At 41.4% G+C, this 23,231-nt stretch overlaps 1 protein-coding gene across 2 annotated transcripts in view; it reads left to right on the top strand.

The window, feature by feature from the left end:
• elapor1 (endosome-lysosome associated apoptosis and autophagy regulator 1) overlaps positions 1-20,163 on the top strand; it is an 83,891-nt gene extending 63,728 nt beyond the window's left edge. For both annotated transcript variants that reach the window (XM_068007469.1, XM_068007470.1), the window contains 6 exons: positions 176-275; positions 1,549-1,650; positions 2,806-2,932; positions 9,433-9,611; positions 10,037-10,202; positions 14,510-20,163. In XM_068007469.1, the coding sequence (XP_067863570.1) occupies positions 176-275; positions 1,549-1,650; positions 2,806-2,932; positions 9,433-9,611; positions 10,037-10,202; positions 14,510-14,578 (743 nt within the window). In that variant the 3' untranslated portion in view covers positions 14,579-20,163. The remainder of the gene's footprint in view (positions 1-175; positions 276-1,548; positions 1,651-2,805; positions 2,933-9,432; positions 9,612-10,036; positions 10,203-14,509) is intronic.
• Positions 20,164-23,231: the final 3,068 nt, after the last annotated feature.

The following is a 23,231-nucleotide window of genomic DNA, read 5'->3' as shown; positions in this document are numbered from 1 at the left end:
TGGTGAAGATGTCTCAGAATTTGGCATGGATAACTCAGGGTTAGATTTATCTGAAAGAATACAAACCTTTTTCTCCCATTGATGGGTGCTGTGGGTGACAAATGAATCAAGTCCAGGCTTCAATATCTGGTCCCAGAATTAACATTTTTTAAGACGTTTTCTTTTACATTTTCAGGAGTGACTACTCAAACAACACTCGATAATATCACTGCTAAAGCTGACCTGTTTCCTATTGAAAAAGGCAGAGTATTGCCTGATATAATCTTCTTTTACAGGTAAGTGATTTGCATTTGACTACTCAAAGAATCGATACATTTTAGAGTTCCATAGACATAATGGGGGTGGAAAACGAGTACAAAGAGGTTCAATTCAGGGGGCCAACCTCCCATGCCCAAACACCATCAGAAACATGTCCAACGCCATATTGGTTCAGGCACTTTAAAGGTGTCCTGGTGGCCGCCTAAAGCAAGCGGCAGGTCCCTTGAATATGCTAATAAGGGGCCTAACCCCTCTTTTAGGACCCAAACCAGAAATTGGTTTTGCCTTAATGTATCAGGCACAGCCTGCTGTGTTCAGGATCACCTAATTTACATGCGGCCTAACCAACGGTCCTTAAAAGGACCACTGGAGTTCGCAATCAAAAAGGTAAGTTTAAAAGAATATATACTTACCTTAATGTGGAGCCAGGAGGAGCGGGGGTGCTGGTTATAGTTCATGCAGGTCAGCAAGAGCTATCGTGTTTTGCTGACCTATAGAAGCGGTCATGATGGCTTTAACTGTTCAATTTGCTAATAAATCAAAATGTGGATGCTTTCACTTCTGATGACATGCTTTTCAATCTATGTTGTGATATGAGCAGGCAGTAACCTCAGAAGTCCAAGGAAAATCACCTTCTTTGCTGATGTGCAATGCTTCCAGAAGGAAGTCATTCAGCCCATCGTGCCTTTGCCAGCTCTCTGAAAGAGCTATCCACTTAGTCGTGGCCTTTCCTCATATTTAAAAAAAATTCCATTTCAAATATTTATTCATTTCCCTTTTGAATGCTATTATGGTTTTTGCTTCCACCACTGTTTGTGGAGGGGCATTTCACAACCCAAAATCTCCCTGTATATATATATTAAAAAAATTCTTACTTCTCCTCTCATTCTTTTGGCAATGATCTTAAATTTATGCCCTCTAATTACGAGCTCACCAACCAGTGCTGTCTTGTTCCCCATACTATTAGTAATTCTACTACAACTCTATCTGCTTTTTTCCTTTCTTAAGCTCTCTAAATGGTATACTGTGTTTTCCTTATATGTCAATCCCTCTTGGTTTCCTTCTCATTTCCCTTCTACATCCATACTTTCCACTGTGGCTGTGTGTACACATCCGAATATGTTGGGAGTGCAGTACACTGTCCATGTTCTCTGCCAACTTCCATTCCAACCATTAACTCAGTGCTGCCACTGTTAACTTCACATTTTCAAATGACTGCTCAGTTTAAGCTCATCATTAACACGCTACTGAACAGATTGAATTGAATGAGACTTTGTTTATATTACACAGGTCTACTGAATCAACACAGACTTGTAAAGATGGGCGAGCTTCCACAGTAAGATTGAGATGCAGCCCTGCAAATATTGGCTCAGGAGTCATTTCTGTGCCAAGGTAATGCCTCAGATTCTTAAATAATATTTTTAAAGCTGTTGGCCGCATCATAACCCAAAAATCTATGCTGCTTATTACAATTCAGTCAATATTTATAATATGTATCTCTCCGATCACATCAGATGTTTAATGTAAAAACATCAACAATAAACAGACGCAGTTCTCAGCTATCCAGGTACTGATGTGTGAAAAGGGAATCTTGTGCATGAGGAATCATTCATATGTAAAAAGTATACCATTAACTGCTCGGTATCATAGCAACTGAAGTGCTTGCTTCAAATCACAATGACACAGGGCTTGTACCCAGGCGGTGGATGATGGTCTATCAGCCAACAGTATTCATGATGAACCTGTGAATGCTCAGTTAGATGAGCTGTTTCATCGTGAGGGAAACTGGTATACCACCACTGTCACTTTTATAGCTTTAATGATTGGTGATAGGAGCAGAACATTGAAGAAGGAATGGGAAAAGTACAAAAAGATATTTGAAGCATCTATTTATTCATTTTAGAGTTTGTTTTCCACCATTCTGTGATGCCACATTTTTATTGCTGATAATAAATGATAAAATATAATTTATAGCTTTTAAAATTGTACATTTTTTATCTTTATTGAGTACAGTACTTCAAAAAGCAGCTTTAAACAGCAGCTTGAGACAGTTATAAGCTTAAATTAAAGTGACCTCTGGTGGCAACTTCAGAACACAATTCTGTTCAGACTGACCAAGATTACTAAATTTCAGGGATCTAAGTTCTGTAATTCAAACTTGTCAATGTCTGGGAAATGGTAGAAATGAGATTTATGAACAAAAAGAATGAGGCAGAATGCAGATCTGCTTAAATATATGGAGCTGATTTTTTTTTTGTAAGGAGTGAGATATATGAAAATAGGTCACATTTGAAAACCAAACTGAAAGACGGGTAGATTTTCAATGGAACTGAAAACTAGGCGGTTTCTATAATGGACGGTGATTTGTAATGCCAGTTTACCTCACGTGGCAGGTTGACAAATCTACTCCCGTCCCTCCGAATGATTTTCTATTGTCAGCTCTGCCACCAAATTAACTAGCTTCTCATGAGTAAAAATGATCACAATTCACTTTTGTAGAACATTCTGCCTTATTGTTTTCTCTAATGCTTTTTACTGTGTTGACAGAAAATGCCAAGAAGGAACATGTGACGGTTGTACCTTCCACTTCCTGTGGGAAACGGCAGAGGCTTGTCCTCTTTGTTCAAAGAGTGATTACCACGAGATAGTGGGAGCATGTATTAATGGAATTCAGGTATCAAAGTGGAACTGCTCCGTTAATATGGATGAGTTGAAATGTTGATTTTCCAAATTGCTTATGTCCAATTAAACAATAGGAAAAATGGCAGAGATCCATAATGCCAGATTTCCTTCCATTTAGCTCCCATTTAATTTTCCCCTTGGGTTTTGTATTGGTGGCAGAAGTGCCTGTCTGTTTGCAGTTTATTATATTATATTTAGGCCCCTCTGACATCTCCACAATTTCTCAATTTTGAGCATTCAGTCATCTACCCCTCTATCTCCCATATAAAATGGGCGTCGAGAGCACGTACTGTTTAAGGAAGAACATTTAAAGAGCCCAATAGTAAAGTTCGTAGTAGCATTTGAAGATATTTCTGAATGTTTTTTTTTCTTTTTACTCCTGTTTCAGTTTAGTTGGTCAGGAGGCTTTGTACCAAGTGTTTGGTACTGCCATATTTTTGCTATGTCCACAATACAGGAACAGTGAATTTACCAGAGAAAATTCTTCCTCACTTATGGTTTTTAGAAGAAGGAGAAGACGAGCAGACAAATCAGGCTGCACCCACCTGCCAGTACATTCCTACCCACATTTACAGGCAGAGGCATGCCTTCCTGACAGTAGGCTGTGGAACTGGCTGCACTGGCTCTGGGTAAGCAAGACAGCCAAATACACAGCAGTTCCACCTTCGCTATAGGGCTGTAACCGCGAGTGATGATGAACAGTCAGATGCTCCCTCGAGTCCTCTTTATTTACATCTGTCCTATGAGGAGGAGTGTGCCCTGGACTGGCAAACATACTGCCCCTCTTCTCTACCACTTCATTCTGCAACACCTCCACCTCATCAGCACCTCCACCACTTGGCCACAGAAAAGTTCCCACCTCCACAGTTGTTGTCACTCGATTTTGCCAGGCATTTTTTGTTACTCAAGCAGTCTTTGCTAAAGCTGAAATAAGCATTCAAAATATTGGCAGCCTTTGCAAAGGATACTAATATTTACATTCCCGTATAGGGTCATTTACCTTTAAGTGGCTGCACTCCTTAAAAGAGCAAAGCTGCTTACACAAAATTTCTTCCCTTCCCCAGCAAATTCCCTTCAGCAGTCCCAAAATGAGCCCACCCACACTACTGTAAAATCAGGTGGGGTTCAGCACACTAATGGTTATGACAGGGGATAGTAACACACCAAACGAAGAACACCTACTGGGAGGTCAAAAATGGAAATCTAGCTCGTCATGTCTAAGACTATTTCTTAGTCCTATTTTTCCCATTAAAATATATGTTAATTACTCCTATGCTGACAACATCCAGCGCTACCTCTCCAGCAGCTCTCTTGACCCCTCAAATGTTTTGTGTTGTCAGGCATTTACGGCTAAAAACCCTCATTCATGCATTTGCCACCTGCAGACTCAACTATTCTAATAGCGTCCTGATCGGCCTCCCATCCTCCACCCTCTGTAAACTTCATCTCATCCAAAACTCTGCTGCCCGTATCCTTTCCCACAACAAGTTCTGCTCACCCATCACCCCTGTGTTTGAGGACCTACAATGACTCCAGGTCCTCCAATGCATCCAATTTAAAAATTCTCATTTTCATGTTTAAATCTTTTCATAGCCTTGCCATTGCCTATAACCTCCTTCAGCCCTACAACCACCCCCCCCCCCCCGCAACTCTCCGTTCCTCTGACTCTAGCCTTTTGTGCATTGACCTTCCCTTCGCCCCATCATTGTAGGCTTGCCTTCAGCTGCTCAGCCCCCATGCACTGGAATTCCCTGCCTAAGTCCCTCCATCTGTCAACCTCTATCTCCTCTTTTGAACCCATCTCTTTGACCAGGCTTTTGGTCACCTCTCCTTATAGATCATAATATCATACTATCATAGTAGGTACAGCACAGGAGGAGGCCATTTGGCCCATCGTGCCTGTGCTGCCTCTTTGAAAGAGCTATCTAATTAGTCCCATTCCCCTGTTCTTTTCCCATAGCCCCATAGTAATTTTTTTCCCTTCAAGTATTTATCCAATTCACCTTTTGAAAGTTACTATTGAATCTGGTTCCATCACCCTTTCAGGCAATGAATTCCAGATCATTACAACTCGCTGCATAAAAAAATGTTTCCTCATGTTGCCTCCTGCTCTTTTGCTGATCACCTTAAATCTGTGTCCTCTGATCTCCGACCCTTCTGCCACTGGAAACAGTATCTCCTTATTTACTCTGTCAAAACCGTTCATGATTTTGAACACCTTTTGTTTTGGTGTCCATTTATTTCTACTTATGTCTCTGTGAAACATTTTGGGACTTTTTTTATATTACAGCACTTTTAAATGCAAGTTGTTGTTGATAAACCTCATATATCCTATCTAATTTAAATGTCCTGTAAATACAACATTACTTTTACACATCAGCCATGCTCTTACTCAGCGAACAGTTCATGAGCATTTAATGATTATTCCATTCAAAGAAGCACTTTTCTATACGTAATAAGTTTTGATGTTATAATGTAAGTGTGCTCTTGTCTGGTGCAGTGAAGAAATAGAGGCAGATACTGACACTCAGTGGCCATCCACCTCACTTACTCATTCCACTGGCAAAACATTTGCAAGAAACACGTGGTTAGGAAATAGAAAACACACACAATACACTGTCACTAAAGGAAATAACTTGGATAAAACACACTCCAAACACTTACACAGTTTGACTAAATTAAATTTGGCTTAATTAATACTCTAAGTGAGATTTCATTTGGAATGGGGTAGAAAAGGTTAGTTGTTGAGAAATGTTGTTGCACTCATGGGGCTCGATATTAGGAGGGCAGCGGGGGGGTCGCCCGGTGAAATCAGTCTGCCCCGCGCGCGATCGCAGGCTAATTGGATTCACTTACCGGGTCTTCCGGATTCCTCGCTGCTGAGCTGCGCGTCGGGCAGACTGCACGTGCGCAGTAAGGTCTGTCAGCTGGAGGAGCTCTATTTAAAGAGGCAGTCCTCCACTGACTGATGCTGCAAGAAATAGGAAAAATTACAGCATGGAGCAGCCCAGGGGGGAAGGCTGCTCCCAGGTTTAATGATGCCTCACTCCAGGTATCATTGGATGGGGTGAGGAGGAGGGGGAGGACAGAGATCTTCCCCCCGGCGGGTGGGAGGAAGCGGCCTGCCTCTGCCACGAAGAAGGCCTGGCTCAAGGTGGCAGAGGAGGTCACCTGCACCACCAACATATCGCGCACCTGCATACAGTGCAGGAGGCGCTGCAATGACCTCAGTAGGTCAGCCAAAGTGAGTACACTTACTCATTCCCCTACACTCCGTCTGCCACATCACCGCCCCCACCCCACATCTCCTTCTGCACTGCCAACACTACTCGATCACATCACCCCTCACACCCACTCAAACCTCATCCTCATCTTACCTGCACTTACTCACCTCGCCAGTACTCATCCTGCCACTACCACTCAACCCAATCCTCATACAATCTCATGGCTCTATCTCATACTCACCCTCTCGTGCATCTCTTTCACGGTCAGCCTCACTCAACCTGCCACTACCTGTGCTGCAGCCACAGGGCATGCATCACATATGTGCAGTAGGCAGCGTAAGGCAAACGTGTCATGAGCATGAAGGGGATGCACAAGGGTGTTTGAGGGTTTGTCATGGTTTTTACTTATATTGAATTTCTGACCAACTCACATTACATATTATATTGGCACCACTACTGTCACGTCTTTGCGAATCTTGTCTGGTTTGTGCAATAATGCCCTTTCCTGAGGATCACTATGAAGACCCACACCTGATGCCACCCATTGTGTCACTGCAGAGTGGGTGTAGGTGTATTTGCAGGGCTCTTTTGTGCAGAGGACTGAGAGACGTCGGCGATGTCCCTGATGGCACCCTGGAAGGATGCGGAGGAAAAGTTGTTGAGGGCAGTGGTGACTTTGACAGGGACAGGTAAGAAGATGGTGCTCGGGCCAGCCGGGAGCAGCTCGGCATGAAGGAGGCTGCAGGTGTCCACGACTACATGTCGAGTGACTCTGAGCCTCCGTGTGCACTGCTGCTCAGAGAGGTCCAGGAAGCTGAGCCTCGATCTGTGGAACGTGTGGCGAGGGTAGTGCCCTCTGCGAAGCATCTCTCTCTGCGGTTGCCCTCCCTCCTGCTGTGCAGGTGGATGTGTCACAGCACTGTGTTGTGGGGCTCCACGTGTCAGAGGTGGACGGCGTGGCCGGCGAGGCTGTTCGACCTCCGAGGAGGTCATGACTGCAGCTACGGCGGCCCCCATCCGGAAGATGTACATCTGAGGGGGTCCGCAAGGTAGGTACATGTGTCTGGACCCCGGGGTAAGTGTGCAAGTTGGTGAATTTTATTGTTAGGAGGAGGGTGGTGGAGGCCAAACTTTGTCCCAAGTGACAGAGTGGCCTCCTGCAATGAGTGAGGGTCTCCCCCCCCCCCCCCCCCCACACCTGTCAAATGGACCTTTGCAGCTACCACAGGCTGATGGCTGCAACACGTCCATTTCAACTGGGAGTGTTTCCCCCAGTACGGGAAACAGTCCCAGTTGTTTGTAAAATCCCACCCCATGTAAAATATTTCCTTAATCAGGTCTGTTAACGACCTGAAATACCAGTATAAATACTTTTAAGTGGCATCCCGCCGGCTTTAATTGCCTGCGGGAGTCCCACATGCGGGGGCTGCTCGCGCACGTCAGCGCGTCTGTGGGGAACCCGGAATAGGGCGGGCTGGAGCCGGGCTCCTGACCCGCTCCGGGATTCCCCGATTTTCGGAGCCCCCCTGCCAGGATTGCACCCGATCGCGGGTGCTGATATCGAGCCCATGGGCTCTGATGCAAGGCTGTGGGCAGTAGCAGTGATATACTTGGCCAGGCTATTGGCCAGTAATATACGTGATTTTGTACGTATGGTCATAGACCATTTGCACAGTCATGAAGTGGAACATGTTTGTGTTCATGAAAGGAGTGGCATTGGGGACAGTGGCCTTCGATAATCCTCTGCACTTCGGCAAATCCGGCAAAACAATAAAAGTGCAGGGCTCTCTTGTGTTGATGCCTGTTTTCCGTCAGGAAATTCATTAATTCACTGGGCCAGGCAAAGTTATCTGTGGCCTGTTTGATGTAACTGTAAGATTCCACCTCTACCCCTGTTGTATGGATCGGCCTGGAGCACAAAAAGGCAAAGGAACAGTTACCTTGATAGCCACTGGCAGAGCTGTCCCCATTCTGGAAATGATTTCTCAGTCTCGTTGCAGGACAATGGAAAGTTCGTCAGGGCCTCCTTGGGAACTGATGGTTTTCACAGGAAGATTTTGTGGGACATAACCAAATGCCTTAGCTTGTATGCATGAGTGGGAGTGTAAGGGAAGGTGCTACTTTACTGCCTAAGGTGAATACACACCTTTCTTGCATGACTCTGCTTATCCTTCCTCTCCTCTTTCAGCACCTGCAAATAAAGAGGGATATCCAGGCCAATAAAAATAGCTCCTATAAAGGCCACACACAGTGACAGATCCCTGATGAAACAGTAACAGACAGCATATGGGTGCAGCTTTAAGAAGCTGTGATTAAGTTCACTTTTGGAAACAGCTTTAAAAGGCACCCACATCGGTGAAAGGAAACATAGCAGTTATTCACAACAAATAAAAAAAAATGGTCAAATGCATCTGAACAGAAAGAACCCCATGGTGACTACATCTCCCATGAAGCACTCATTTCACATGCTCACTGAGCATCTGGTGTGCTGTTCAAACACTCAGACTGAATTATGGGTCCAATACCACATCAGTTGACTCTCAACTGCCCTCTGAAGTGGCCAAGCAAGTTACTATCAAACAGCTATAGAAGAAGACCCACCACCACCTTTTCAAGACAACTAGGGCTGGACAATAAATGTCAGCTTTGCCAGCAATGTTTACATCTCGAGAATGAATTTTAAAACATTTTTGACTCTAAATGAGCCTAACACACAACAGGTTCACAGGCACCAAAGACATTTCCGCATCACATTATCCTGCATGATGGACAACAGCCACTGAGCAGGCTTCAATGTCTGAGCATACAGGGACCTGGCACCCAATCACACCAATGCTATGGGCAGCCAGAATCGCATTATCAGACTGTGACATTCTTAAGAGATGGTGCAGCGGGTTAGACACAGGCCTTTCATCTCTGGGATCTGGTTCAAATCAATTGTTGGCTGGTGGGACGAAAGTCTCTGCTGGCTGAAAGAAACCCACATGAAATGAGTTTGGATAATTCAATCCAGTTTATAGTTGTCATATGCAAAAAATTACCCCTAATTTGACATGTTTGGGCACAATTGCCAACATCACTTGTAAAGGCCCGGGTTGATCTGTGAAATAGAAAATGATATGCAAGTGCAGTAGGGAATGCTGTACTAAAGTTGAGACATCATTGAGACCTATTTTTTTTAAAAAACATAAATTGGTAAGCTATCGAGGTTGAGAAGATAACTTAAACACTATTTATAATACCTGTTGCTTATTATATCTGCTTACAGAAAACTACGTATGTGTGGTGGGAGCCAAAACTGTGTAAAGAAGGAGTTGCATTGCCAGAACAAAAAGTGGCAACGTGCAAGACAGTAGACTTCTTCTTGAAAATTGGAATAATCACAGGGACAATTACTGCATGCTTATTAATTGCTACATCATGCTACTTCTACAAGAAAAATCAGAAGTGAGTAAATAAATATTACTTCATGTTCAGATAAATAATACTGGAACTGCAGTCAGAGTTAAGGAATAGGAAGAGGAAGGGACAATTCTCAATGTACATTACAGGCTACCAAACAGTGGAGATGAGAAAGAGGGGCAGATTTGTATGGGATATGTAAGAACAACAGGGCAATAACATTGGGTGGTTTTAATTATCCCAGGGTAGGCTTGGATAAAGGTACCAGAAAGATAATGTAGCGTCTGTAATTCCCTTATTTATACAAACTATTTGTTTACAACATTATTATAAGACATTGTCATGAGAAATTTCTGAGTTCCTATATAAATAAGTCTCAATTTTAAACATATAGTATGGTGTAAGTTTTAAAAGTCATATAAAGTATGACTTTTACATAAACTTCACACTTGTACTTGAATTGTGTTTAGGTTAGAGTACAAGTACTGCAAATTGGTGATGAATGCCAATGCTAAGGACGGTGAACTGCCAGCAGTGGATAGCTGTGCTATAATGGAAGGTGAAGACATGGAAGATGATCTGATTTTTATGAGCAAAAAATCATTGTTTGGAAAGATAAAGTCAATTGCTACTAAGGTATGTTGATATTTGATGACTTAACTGTACTGGCAAGTGTTTGGTTAGTAGTACTAGCTGTTACACATTTTTTTCTTTTATATTTAAAAACTACTGTTAAATAATAAATGGTAGTTTAACACAATCTAATCAAACAGCATTTTTTCATTTACTTAATAACTATATTTTTATTTGTTTCATTGAAATTTCTTATAATTGAGACAGAATACAACTCAGCCAAGTTTTGGAAGTGTTCTGAATCAATTGGGTAAAATTCGTGTTTATAATTATGACGTAGAAAATGATGGGACTTTCACAACACAAATGACAACTAGAAATAATTTAATTGATAAGTTTAGATGTCACCATAAATTTGAGCCCTGAGACTGGATTAATGCCTTAAATGCACCTACATGTATCTATTATGATGCAGAAGTGAATTCTCATTGTTTTCCTATTTATTTTTCTCTTTTGGTTCTTCCACTTTTCTCCCCTTCTGTCTTGAAGCCTCATATTGAGGTACAGTTTCACAGGCTTTAGCTACCAATCCAATATCTTGCCCAATAGGCTATTTGTGTGCAAATGCCAACAGGCTGTTCGACTGTGAAGAACACTGTAGCTGAGCCCAATCAGGACCTCACCTGATGTCCACGTTCGCACGCTTTCGAGAAGGAATTATTAGATAGCAACCACGAGCAGGCGTCCTGCATGAATTTTTTCCCCTCCCTAGCTCAGGGGCACTGAGGGCAATAGTAATATCCCTATTGCCATGCTGGTTGAGGTCAGCTAATTCAACGTAGGCCAGGACTTGAACGTGGGATCTTTCTGGTTGTGTGGCTTACGCGCACACTAAGCAGAAAATGTTCCAACTTGAACTATTGGGGAACTTCATCCTGTCACAATTACAAGACAATTGGCAAAGTTTTAGAAGGGGAACCGGACGGAATATTGGATAATGTGGCAGGGCCTGCAGTAGTCCCATTTATTTTGTCTCCATTCTTAATGACATAGATTGTTGTAAATATATTTTAAAATATTATGTACCTGCGGAAATAATTTACAGTCATGCACTTGAGTAGAAGGAATAATTATCTTTCGCTTGTGTTGGTTGTCCAAACAGTTATCTTTGGACTATGAACTGAAGTGACATTGCTAACCCTTAATGATGAGTCGCTTGATATACTTCTGTCTGTTCCTATCTGTTATTGTTAATGCACATTTTTACATTTGGACTGTCTGCATTTCTTTTAGCCTTCATATGTTCATGATCCTGGTATAGAAGAATGTTTTGCCCTAGGAAACACAGTCTTAGACTGAAGCTCAGTGTCCTTCCACTTAGATAGAAATGGTGAGCAACAGATGAGGAAAAAAAAAATCAGATGGTAAAATCAAGCTAATCATTTATGGAAATTGATTATATGCAGTAACAATGGGGAGGGGTAAAGTAACAGATTTTTACTGATTCCATCAATAATTTTAATATTATAATACTTAGAATAATAGTAATTTCTAAGAATTATTTTTGATTACTTTTCAATCATGAACATGTATGCGCATAACAACAGCTTGGCATTGAGATCGCATCCTTAAAGTAGAAAATCCTGGTAAAATGCTTCACAAAGGAGAAAAGGAACAAGCACAAAGTCTTTGCAGGCACGTTAGGAGAGATGACCCTACAATTTGGTTGAAGAGATATGTATTGAAGAAGCTTTTAAAGGTGGGGAGGGAGGTAGTGAGACAGAGGTTTTCGGGGAAGTAGTTCTAAAGAGTAATGCCCTGGTAGCTGAAGGCCTTGCCACCAAAGATGGAGTGGAAGGAGGGGGAGATGCTTAAGAAACCAGAGTCAGAGGATCATGGGGCTGCAGAAAGTTGCAGCAGTAGTGTGGGCTGAGGTCATGGAGGGATTTGTAGATAAGAACTAAGATTTTAAAGAAGATCCAATGGGGGATGTGGAGCCAATAACAGAACTTAACAGACCACACACATACATTGCCATTACCTCCTAAAAACAACTGATGCCAAAGATTTATCATTGCCTCTATGAATAGTTTATTGTGCTAATATATATACATATGGATACCAGTACTCGGCAGTGCAGTGAACTCTCATTGTAAACTCCTCATTATCCAACTGCCATGGTTCTAAACCGGCCCTTCCACAGTTCACATTCCAGTGTTTTTATACAGAGCATTCAGCATTCTATCTACAACTTATACTTACAATTAAAAAGTTACATTTTAATTGGTTCAAAAGTTAAAACTTGAAAGATCACTCTCTATGACAGTAAAAGAAATAGTTTATTGATCGTGTGAAATCAATCTAATTCTTGTCAGCCCTCTGGAGTTTTGGGCCTTCTTTCTCCTATGACAGGGCAGACAAGCGACCTGCTACTAACTCTATGTCAATGCTGTTTTGAAACCAGTCAGTGGGAGAAACGCAGGAGCAGCCTGGCATCGACTCTCCTTCCAATTCCCCATCCCTCCACTCTGTACTTTCCCATAACAATGCAGCTGAAATTGGAAATTCAACCAGGTGAAGGACTGATCTTCTGTTCCAGCAATGTTTGTGCCGGCACTTCTTCCACATTGCCTTCACAAAGAAACCTGTTTATGAATGTTACTCTTGCTGTGGGCGGTCTTCAAATCTATACAGTGAATTAGGGAAAACACAGGTCCTGACTTCAACATCATAACACCAAACTTTATTTTTTAATACCTGAGTTCCATAACATAACATAAATCCACATTCTGATCTTTCTGGCTTCTACCTTCTGGTTCTAATCACCTCTTTCTTTTGTTTCTTGGTTTTCATGTCTGAAGGTCCAGACTCTGTCATTCATTGAATCATAGAATGGTTACAGCACGGAAGGAGGCCATTCAACCCATCGAGCCTGTGCCGGCTCTTTGTAAGAGCAATCCAGTTAGTCCCATTCCCCTGCTCTTTCCCGTAGCCCTGCAATTTTTTTCCCTTCAAGTATTCATCCAATTCCTTTTTGAAAGCCACAGTTGAATCTGCTTCCACCACCCTTTCAGGCAGCGCATTCCAGATCATAACGACCCGCTGCGTAAAAAAGTTTTTTCTCATGTCGCCTTTGGTTCTTTTGCCAATCACCTTAAATCTGTGTCCTCTGGTTCTCAGCCCTTCCGCCAATGGGAACAGTTTCTCTTTACTTACTTTATCTAAACCTTTCATGATTTTGAACACTTCTATCAAATCTCTTCTCAACTTTCTCTGCTCTAAGGAGAACAACCCCAGCTTCTCCAGTCTATCCACGTAACTGAAGTGCCTCCTCATCCTTCCTAAAGTGCGGTGCCCAGAATTGGACACAATACTCCATTTGTGGCCGAACCAGTGTTTTATAAAGGGTCAACATATCTTCCTTGCTTTTGTACTCTATGCCTCTATTTATAAAGCCCAGCATCCTGTATGCTTTTTTAACCACTTTCTCAACCTGTCCTGCCATCTTCAAAGATATGTGTACATACACCTCCAGGTCTCTCTGTTCCTGCATCCCCTTTAGAATTGTACCATTTAGTTTATATTGCCTCTCCTCATTCTCCTTGCCAAAATGTATCACTTTGCATTTTTCTGTGTTAAATTTCATCTGCCATGTGTCTGCCCATTCCACCAGCCTGTCAATGTCCTCTTGAAGTCTATTACTATCCTCCTCATGTTTTACTACACTTCCAAGTTTTGTGTAATCTGCAAATTTTGAAATTATGCCCATACACCCAAGTCCAAGTCATTAATATATATCAAACAAAGCAGTGGTCCTAGTACCGACCCCTGGGAACACCACTGTGTGCCTTCCTCCAGTCCGAAAAACAACCATTTACCACTACTCTCTGTTTCCTGTCACCTAGCCAATTTTGTATTCATGCTGCCACTGCCCCTTATATTCCTGGGGCTTCAATTTTTCTGACAAGCCTATCATGAGGCAATTTATCAAACGCCTTTTGGAAGTCCATATACACAAGTAGGTAGGCAAGGATTCGGAAAATCTACTGTGTGGTGTATTTTGAATGGTGTTGGAGGAGGCTGTTTAGATACTCTGATATAACAGGCTTGTATTCTGAACTAGTTTTATGTGGGGCTGTACTTTCTATGTACTAGGGCCGCAGTTCATAAAGTTTTGTTTGATCTGCTAAAATGCTTCAACTATTTACAGAAGAATGGCAGAAAGATGCGGTTTACGAGTTCAGTGCCTTTGTGAATAGGGGTCAAAGCTGACTGTAAATAATGATCAGTTTTACAAATCTTGTGTCATGTTCCAAGTTGCAGGAGCTTGTGTCTCGATGTGAAATTTTGCAATTTTTTTTTAATTTCAGAGAACACCAGATGGTTTTGATTGTGTTCCACTGAAATCTTCCTCAGGATCAGCGGACATGGACATGTAACATGATCTTTTACGTGCACTGCTTTGTTAATTAGCTCACTGAAGTGGCCTTTTTTGAGACATATTTGACCTAACAACAGTTTATAAAAAATAAATGTTATATCATTAGAATGCAAAATATAAATGAGGAATCTTTTGTATACATGGTATGAACATTGCCTCATGATGGCCTTACTACTGTATCATTTATGATGTACAACAAAGATTTCAAAAGAATTAATTTATGTTCAAATCTTTAGAAGGACTGGCGATTAATGACAATCATAATTACACATTGTGGGACCACTTAAGATCAATTCTTGTTTGCCCCAGAATCAAGAATTAAGCAGGACTTTATTTTTAACACAGCTCTTAGATATTCAAAGTGTAATGAAACTTAAAGATGCGTCATCTCTAAGACGTTACTAGTCCACATTGAAAATACTGCACTGCAAAGCATTTTTAACATGTTGAAGACATCGAGAAGCAGCCAATGAGTCTAATGCCATTTTGCTTTTAATCGCATCACAATCTGAATGGGGTTTGATAGTGGGGGTCGTTAACTCTTGTACTTAGCCTTTAGCACGTCCACTAATAGAACCACCATACCTAGGCATTCCAGTGAGTCCAATCTGAATTCTATTTGCTCTGCATCAATCACTGTACAACATGGCACATGCTTCACTACGCAGTGAAACTGGACCCGAATGCCACCTATAGTAGCACTGCATCTGCCTTAAAATCGAAAATATCCAGAGGGAGCAGATCCTATACCATTCCCCCCATTTCCCAAGAGGTTTGGCTGCCTCATAGTATAGAATGTCTGGAATAAACGATTCTGAACATCAGTAACCACGCATGTGTGAAGCAGTTGGTTGTTTTGCGTACATTAGAGCTTCAGGAGGTTATTGTTTGGTGCTGAATAATTTTTTTTATCACAATATAAAAAGAGTCCTAGCTGTTATCAAAGTTTTCTCTCAGTACTATCACTTATGAAGATTCTGAAGTTCTCACAAAAGAGGTCAATTTGAAGACTTGCATGCTCACACTGTGCACCGCTGCTATTTGCCTTAAAACTCTGGTTCTGTCATTTGCAAGAACCGAGAGGTGAAGAGTAGATGTTAGTAGTATGTATACAACAACAATAGCGGATTTATATAGCGCCTTTAAAGTAGTAAAATGTCCCAAGGCTCTTCACAGGAGCGTTATCAGACAAAAGGAGGAGAGAGAGGTGGAGAGGCAGAGAGGTTTAGGGAGGGAATTCCAGAGCTTTGGGCCCAGACAGCTGGAGGCACAGCCGCTAAACAGAAACCTTTCAGAAACTAATCACTGCAAAACCAGAAGTATCGTTATAATCGACGACAGAATAACATTTTAACAGGTCAGCTTCTGAAACTCCTGCTTACAGGTTGTGAGGTAGCACATCGTGGGCTTGATAAATTTTTCCCTGTTGAATTGGGTAAATATAAAAACTCTAACATTAGGTTTGTTTCAATCACTGCTCTAGTGCATGTGCTAAAAAGCCAATATATGTACTTGCAAGAGGCAGGCAGGCTGCTTTAAGAAAACAGGGCAGAGACTGTAACCACTCAGAGGGCAATTTTCCCCATCCCAGCATGTGCATATGGGCAAATGAATTGCTTTTATTTAAATAGATGAAGGTAAAAAGCAGCAGTCCAGTTGGGATGATTGCTGCTCTATCTTAGTGAAGGCTGTATATATCATTTCTCGTGTGAAAACAGCTTCATTCAACATCCACAAGTGTGCACTTAAGGAGTCATTTTCCAACTTTTTCTTCTGGCAGGGAGCCTCACCCACTGAGAGTACGTATCAAGAATTTGGGCGCACATTGTCCATGGTTTTCTGACCATTTAAAAATAATTTGGGCCATTAACATTGCATTTTATCATTTATTTTGCTTCCACATTCCAATGGCAGCTGACTTTGTATTTCATGTTGTCTTTGGGCACAATAAAGGGAAAATAGAGAGTGTTATAAAAATCTTGATTTGCAGTCATGAAGACCCTATTCTTATTGTAATCTAGTTAAAGACATATTGATCTTAAGTGGCATTTGGGCCCATAACTGTGCTATTTTACTGTATGGAACTGCATTGTACATGGAAATTGATTTTTAAAGTGAGATTTGTTTTTTTTAATTAAAGTTGATCTTAGGTGATCCAATGAATTCAGCAACTTTTAGCCAACTTCCTGGGGAATTTTTAAGTTAGTAGTTTGCTTGTCTCCTGATGTAATGTATCAGGCCTCCAGCTGCGAGCTCATTTTGATGTGCAACAGCAATGGCTTGCTGCTCCTGGGGGCATTTTATGTTAATCAGGGTGGGGTAGTGGCGATTACTACCTGAACATGATTGTCTAATGTTATTACTGGAGTCATGTTGAGTACAATTCAAATCTGCACTCAGCATTAGTCCAACAGCTAAATAGTTTTTAAAAGAATATTTCCACCCCAAAAGTCTGGAATTTTGTCCCAGTGAAACTGGACTCCCAGCTATGTTGCAATCAAGGATAAGAATTGATTTTTTGGTGGAGAACATCCAGCCCTTCCTTATGTCTGTTCTTACCCAACAGCAATACACATAAATATAGCTGATAGTTAATTTAAACATGTAAACCCAGGCCTCATTGCTCAGGCCATTCAATTGCTACTTTCATTGTTTGGTAATGCCTTACATCTGCCGCTCTCAGAATAGATTCCACTGATTTTGAACTGGGAAACCTTGCCTGCTAAGTATAGGCATGGTATGCTCCTACACATACCCGCCCTAATCCTTCACCAATTCAAAATTTGTTAATGAATCAGGCCTCATTAGTTTTCATTACCAGCAATGTGCAGTTTCTATCAATTTAATTTACAAATTTTTGCAGTAGCAACAAAGGCCAGTAACTCATGGACCTGCCCAATCTAACTTTCAGGCATCCACTGAAAAGTGCATCAGTATCTCTGATCCCTGAGGAGAAAAGGAACAGCTGACTGTGAATAAATCAGGAAAACATCCACACTCATGGATATGATTCCAGAATCATTTCATAAACAGCTGATTTACAATTATGTGATCCACACATAGAAACTTCTCTTTGTTTAAACTCTTCAACTCTGCCACTGTTGATGGGATCGCAGGATCAAGGTCCATCACTTTCATGGATGCCAACATTTTCCTGGAGTCAGGAGTTTGTGTTCTCCCCAAGAGAATCTTTGATAGCAAAATAATTTATGTTCCATAAAATTGCACTTGCTTAATTTTTTAGTTTGTGTTTTATGTGTCCCCTATCTTGGACAGTTTTTCCCTCTTTTTCAGCTGTTCTCCTCTTGCATCATTCCCCAGTCAAGAGGGCAGGCAGATGACCTTATGACAGACCCCTGCTAATGCTTGGATGTGCCTAAGAAGGGTAATTTACCCTCAGATTTTCTTTCTCTCCTATGGAACAATGTTTCCCCCACAATGATCTGACAGAAATTGAGAACTCATGTTACGATGAATTTGGATAGAAATCCACAGACTAGCACTCTGCATTTTTTAATGCTATGTTTTGGCTAATTTTGTTTCCTTTTAAAAATTCAAAGTTTACTAAGTCAATAAGTCTAAAAATTGTATTTGTTTTCTGCGGTTAGGAAGAAGTTAAAACTGTGATCATTTGTACGAGATAAACCTGGAGCTGCGTTGCCATGGTAACTTGCTGTTGCATTTGGCAGTGTTACTATACTCACCATTTGGCAGACAGAGAAATTACTTTGAATACCTGGATGCCATGAAAAGGCCCCAACTAAAAGGGAAACATAATAGAAAGATAGTGGAATTTCTGCACAGCTCCAGTATGACTCTGTAACTTAACTTTCCCAACAAAAATGTTTTCATAAACGCACAAACCACTAGTATGTTATGACTGGATCCCAAATTGTATTATGTGACAATATCAAAGCTAAAATTTACCTTTTAAAAGGCAATGTAACCTTTCAGGGACTTTCAATGACGTAACTTTGTTATGGGATCATTTAAAATGTGCAAGCACCTACATATATTCACCATTTGCTTTTGTAGATTTATGTGGCAGATTTTTAACACATTTTCAGTCTGTTTAATGTTAGCATACCTGGTCCACAGCCAACTAGATTAGCCTAGAAATGATTGCTAGTGATCTTAGGGAAGGAGCACTGAATGTGTTTATATGACATTTCTCTGTCCATTATTTTGATGGAGGTGTGAACTTGCTTAGAATAAATGGGTTAAAGGCTCTATTAAAATAGCAGACAAGGGAATGTCATATTGAGCATTCATCTGCTAATATCGCAAAGAGCAATTTCCAATATTGTATCTTTTAAAATGGTCTTACATTCTACATTGTAATCCATGTTATGATGTTGTGAAATTGAGCGAGTTATGAAGGACTTCATATCGTGCTTCACTTAAAATAAAGCTCTTTTTTTGTTTTCATAATTTGATTTCTGGCTTGTGAATACAGAAAATGATGGCTTCATCTTCAGTCTTTTTCTGTATTAAATCAGCTGCTGCATATTATTCTGCCACTAGTCCTGAAGAGTGTTTTGCAGGAAATTCAGAGTACTGTGCAAAAAAATTATCGAAACATTTTTAACCCAAACATGGGTTTGTTTCAAGAAAGGAAATCCACTGTGATTTAGTATCTCTTTTGATGGATGGTGAAGGGGAGGGGGAGGAACTGGAATTGTTATGTTTATTTGATATTTTCATCCTGAGTGTACTGTTGTCCTGAAGCAATTCAGGGCTTAGAAAACTGCAATGTATCAAGTAGAAATATAATTTGACCTCTTTTAAAATATCATTTTTGACAAATATATATGTTTGCTTAATTTGGTGGAATACATGTTGTATTTAATCCTGTGTAAATATTAAAGTTTGGTGTCTTCAGTGCTTTATACTTATTGGTCTGTTCTATAATCATTTTAATTCCAATTTAAAGTGTGAGAAACACATTGTAAGTGGCAGGAGCAGAATATGTGTCTTTAATATTCTTTTCAGTTTATTTTTTTCCCCTCAGATTTGACTAAAACGATTTTTAGACTTCCATTAAATTGTACGCAGTGCTCAATACTGCACATAAAAAACAGGCATTCAGATTTCAGGACATGGCCTTATTACAGTGATGAGTGTATAACAAGCCAAGTGAATATGGGGCACTGTGCAGATTTCACCCAATGCCTTTTGCGAAGACAGACCTATGAAATAGTTACTTCACTGTATTCACAACTATCCTATATTCTGTGATGTTAACTACGTCTCCCCCATTCTGTACATAAACACAGAGTGCATCTCTATAAGTCCAGCACTGTGATTAAATTCGCACTTTGAAAAATGGAAGGGAAGAAGCACATTTAAAAGAAACCTTTAGAAATATGTCAATGTGCAATCAGAAAGAACAGTAGATTTTGCCTGTATTACAGTCAGGAATTAGAGAGAGACAGGTTAATTGATGGACTCAAACTGTTCTCATCCTTCAAATTAATCTGCCTGTCTTCAGTTCCACTGGTATCATACAAGCTGTTGTCCATCATTGCTTACCCTCTGCAGTGCAGTGACATCTTATTCCTGAATAATGAACAGGGTTGTCAACACTCACTCATTTGGTGTGAGACTCATTTTGCTTTATAAATGTGCCTCACTCCTACAAATAAACAGCACTCTATGTATTTGTAAATTGTTTCAATCTTTTTGTTCATGCTCCTTAACACTTGCCTGATGCTGACAGCTCTGACCGTGAGTAACTTTCTCATTTTGTGAATGAAATAAACGCAGCTGCAAATAAATGACAATGTTTGGAAATTCAGCAAATAATTCATCAGCTAAATAAAAGACATAAACAGTCAAAGACAAGCCTGTTTAGTACAGTAACACCTGTCAAATCACAGCAGGCCAGCGCAGCAGTCAAAATGACTTCTAGTGTGCTTTTTATGTCGCATTTAATTCCTGTTTCTGTTTCCGTCTGTCGGATGAATAACATGCTGACTTGCGTTTGTTTTGCGCAAATTCTTGGTTAAATTTTCAGTTTATCAAAACAATGAATCATTGACACAGGTGTGAACAGAACCTAAAGCAGAAGAAGGCTGTCTGCCTGGATAATTATTGTGAATTGAAGGTACATATTATTAAAATGGAGACACATTTCAGACACATCAGCCATAATTTTAATCCTGCTCGTTCAACGGGAATGCAGCAGGCGGGTGATTAAAATAACAGTGGAGTACTTAGCACAATGTTCCCTCTGCGCAGTCCACCTGCTGCCATTTTAACTGTGCAGGCAGGTGGAGGCCTCATTAATATATTTAAATCGGGGTCTTATAACACAATAAGTTCCTAATGCCATTTTAATATAAAATCGCGGAAGTCCTGCCCAGTCCAATCCACAGGTAAAACATGGCCGGGTCGGTGTCTCAGAGCCTCTGAAACATTATTTAAAGGGGCACTTGCCTGCAGCTAATTCGATCACTGGATCTTTGTGGTATTTGGATTCCTAGGAGAGTTTCTAGCTTCCAGATTGCTTCTTTCTCACTTTTTTTTTGCTTTATCAGCATCAGTGAGCTCTATCTGGTTATCATGGGTGCTATTCTTGCCAGTTTTAGTTGGATGGAGTTACAGTTGAAGGAAGAGGAGCAGCAGCAGCATCCTCAGAAACCAGTACAAGCAGCAACTGGGACTATCAGAAGACAGCAGTTGAGGGACCATACCCAGCAGACATGATGTACAGGCCAAGAGTCACTTTCTTGGATCTATCTAGAGAGCATTGCATCAGGAGGCTGCGCTTCTCCAGGCAGGCTGTTGCAGACCTCTGCAGCCTCCTGCAGCAGGACCTGCTGCTTGCTGGATCAGGGGGTCATCCTTTGTCAGTGACTGTCAAAGCCACCAGATTCCTTAACATCGTTGCCATTGGCTCCTTCTAGTCTGCTACAAGGGACATCAGCCGTATCTCCCAGTCTGCACTGCACTGCTGCATTAAACAGGTCACTGACGTCCTGTCCACCAGTCTTGACCTGTACATCACTTTTCCATTGACCTCAACAGACATGTCAGGGCACCAGAACACCAGCCAGCAGCATTCACCAATAGAAAAAGGCTACCGCTCCATTAATGTCCAGGTCATGTCTGATCACAGAAACAAGATCATGCAACTCTGTATGACAAACCCAGGTAGCGGTCATGGTATATTTATCCTGCAATAGTCTACCACCACCCCCCCCTCCCGCCCCCCAGTATTCGACCTTCCCAGGAACGTAGCAGGAAGAATGCTGGGGGATAAGGGATACCTCCTACTCACATGACTCATGACACCTCTCTGCAACCCACCATGCCTGAGCAATACAGGTATAATCAAAACCAGGGACCACCAGGATGATTATGGAGATGCCGTTAGGATGCTGAAGCAAAGGTTCAGGTGTCTCGACCGGTTTGGGGGTTCCCTACAATATGCCCCACAGAGTCTACCATAACATTAGTGATGTGCTGAATATGACACAACCTCGCCATACTAAGAGACCTGCATTTGGAGGAAGCACAGCAGCATCATCAGTCCTCATCAGACAAGGAAGACTGAGGGGAGACGAGGAAGCAGCAGAAGGAGGAGGACCACACCTTGCAGCAAGAGGTATGAGAGATCCAGCTAATCGCTCAGCAATTCCCCTGTCCTCAAAACTTACACAGAGCTCCTGAATAGTAGCAGTCCTTATTATATCCTTCACTAGTCCCTTAAGCTTTCCATTCATTTCTCATCCAAGTGATTAACCCATAGTGTTTTTCTAACTCTGCTGCTCCTACGAGGTGCTCCCTTAGTGGTACCAGCAAAGCTGGTGGAAGGCTGCTGTTCCTCATGTTAGGACCCTCGTGGCCGGTGACTTCTAGGTGCTCAAGCACACGAGAGTCCATCTGCAGACTGTTACACCTGGACTGCCGCCGGTACTTGCTGGCACCATGGTCAATATTGGTTAAGGAAGTGGCAAAGGAGTAGATATGCGGACATCCTGAGAGAGGACAACACGTACTGCTCCCATCGCGCCACTGCCATTCCCATGGGGCTGGGGCTCATCACTTCCACTGATCTGTGGGAGAGCAGACTGCAGAAAATGAGTGACTCCTTGAAAGCCCCTATCTATTTGGTTCACCAATCTGCTGATGGTGGACTTCTGTCTCTCCAAAGAGTCTCGAGCCTGCATGACAGCCGTTCGAGCTTCCACAAAAACTGAGTTGGGCGATTCACCACAGGTGAAAGGACTCAATAGCAGGCAGTAGTGTTACCTGTTAAAAGTAATAGATGCATGCAAAACTGTTACACTTCAGGCTTTATCTCCAGGCACTACCAATGTAACAAAACTTTATGAAATTGTGATGACCAGAATTAGGCTTGACAGAGAGGAATACTCAAGAATTTTCATACAGATAGATATACTTTATACCTGTTTAGTTCTGGAAATCAATTGTAGTTTGTCATTTTAAATTAAAACAAAATATGCCTTTTATGTTGTGAAATAGCATATTCTTCCTCATTTCAGCATGATCCACATGCCAGTAGGAATAGTCACAGGTTAATCAAGGAGTAGCCATCATATTTTTCCAGTTACAGCTTCAAACTATAGCTTTGTTTCTTAGCATTTCTTTGAAGCAATGTCCCAAAATGATTTGAAGTTATGCTT

The sequence above is a fragment of the Heptranchias perlo genome, chromosome 27 (genome assembly GCF_035084215.1).
Source record: "Heptranchias perlo isolate sHepPer1 chromosome 27, sHepPer1.hap1, whole genome shotgun sequence".
Lineage (NCBI taxonomy): Eukaryota > Metazoa > Chordata > Chondrichthyes > Hexanchiformes > Hexanchidae > Heptranchias > Heptranchias perlo.
This window is presented reverse-complemented; position numbering and strand designations above follow the sequence as displayed.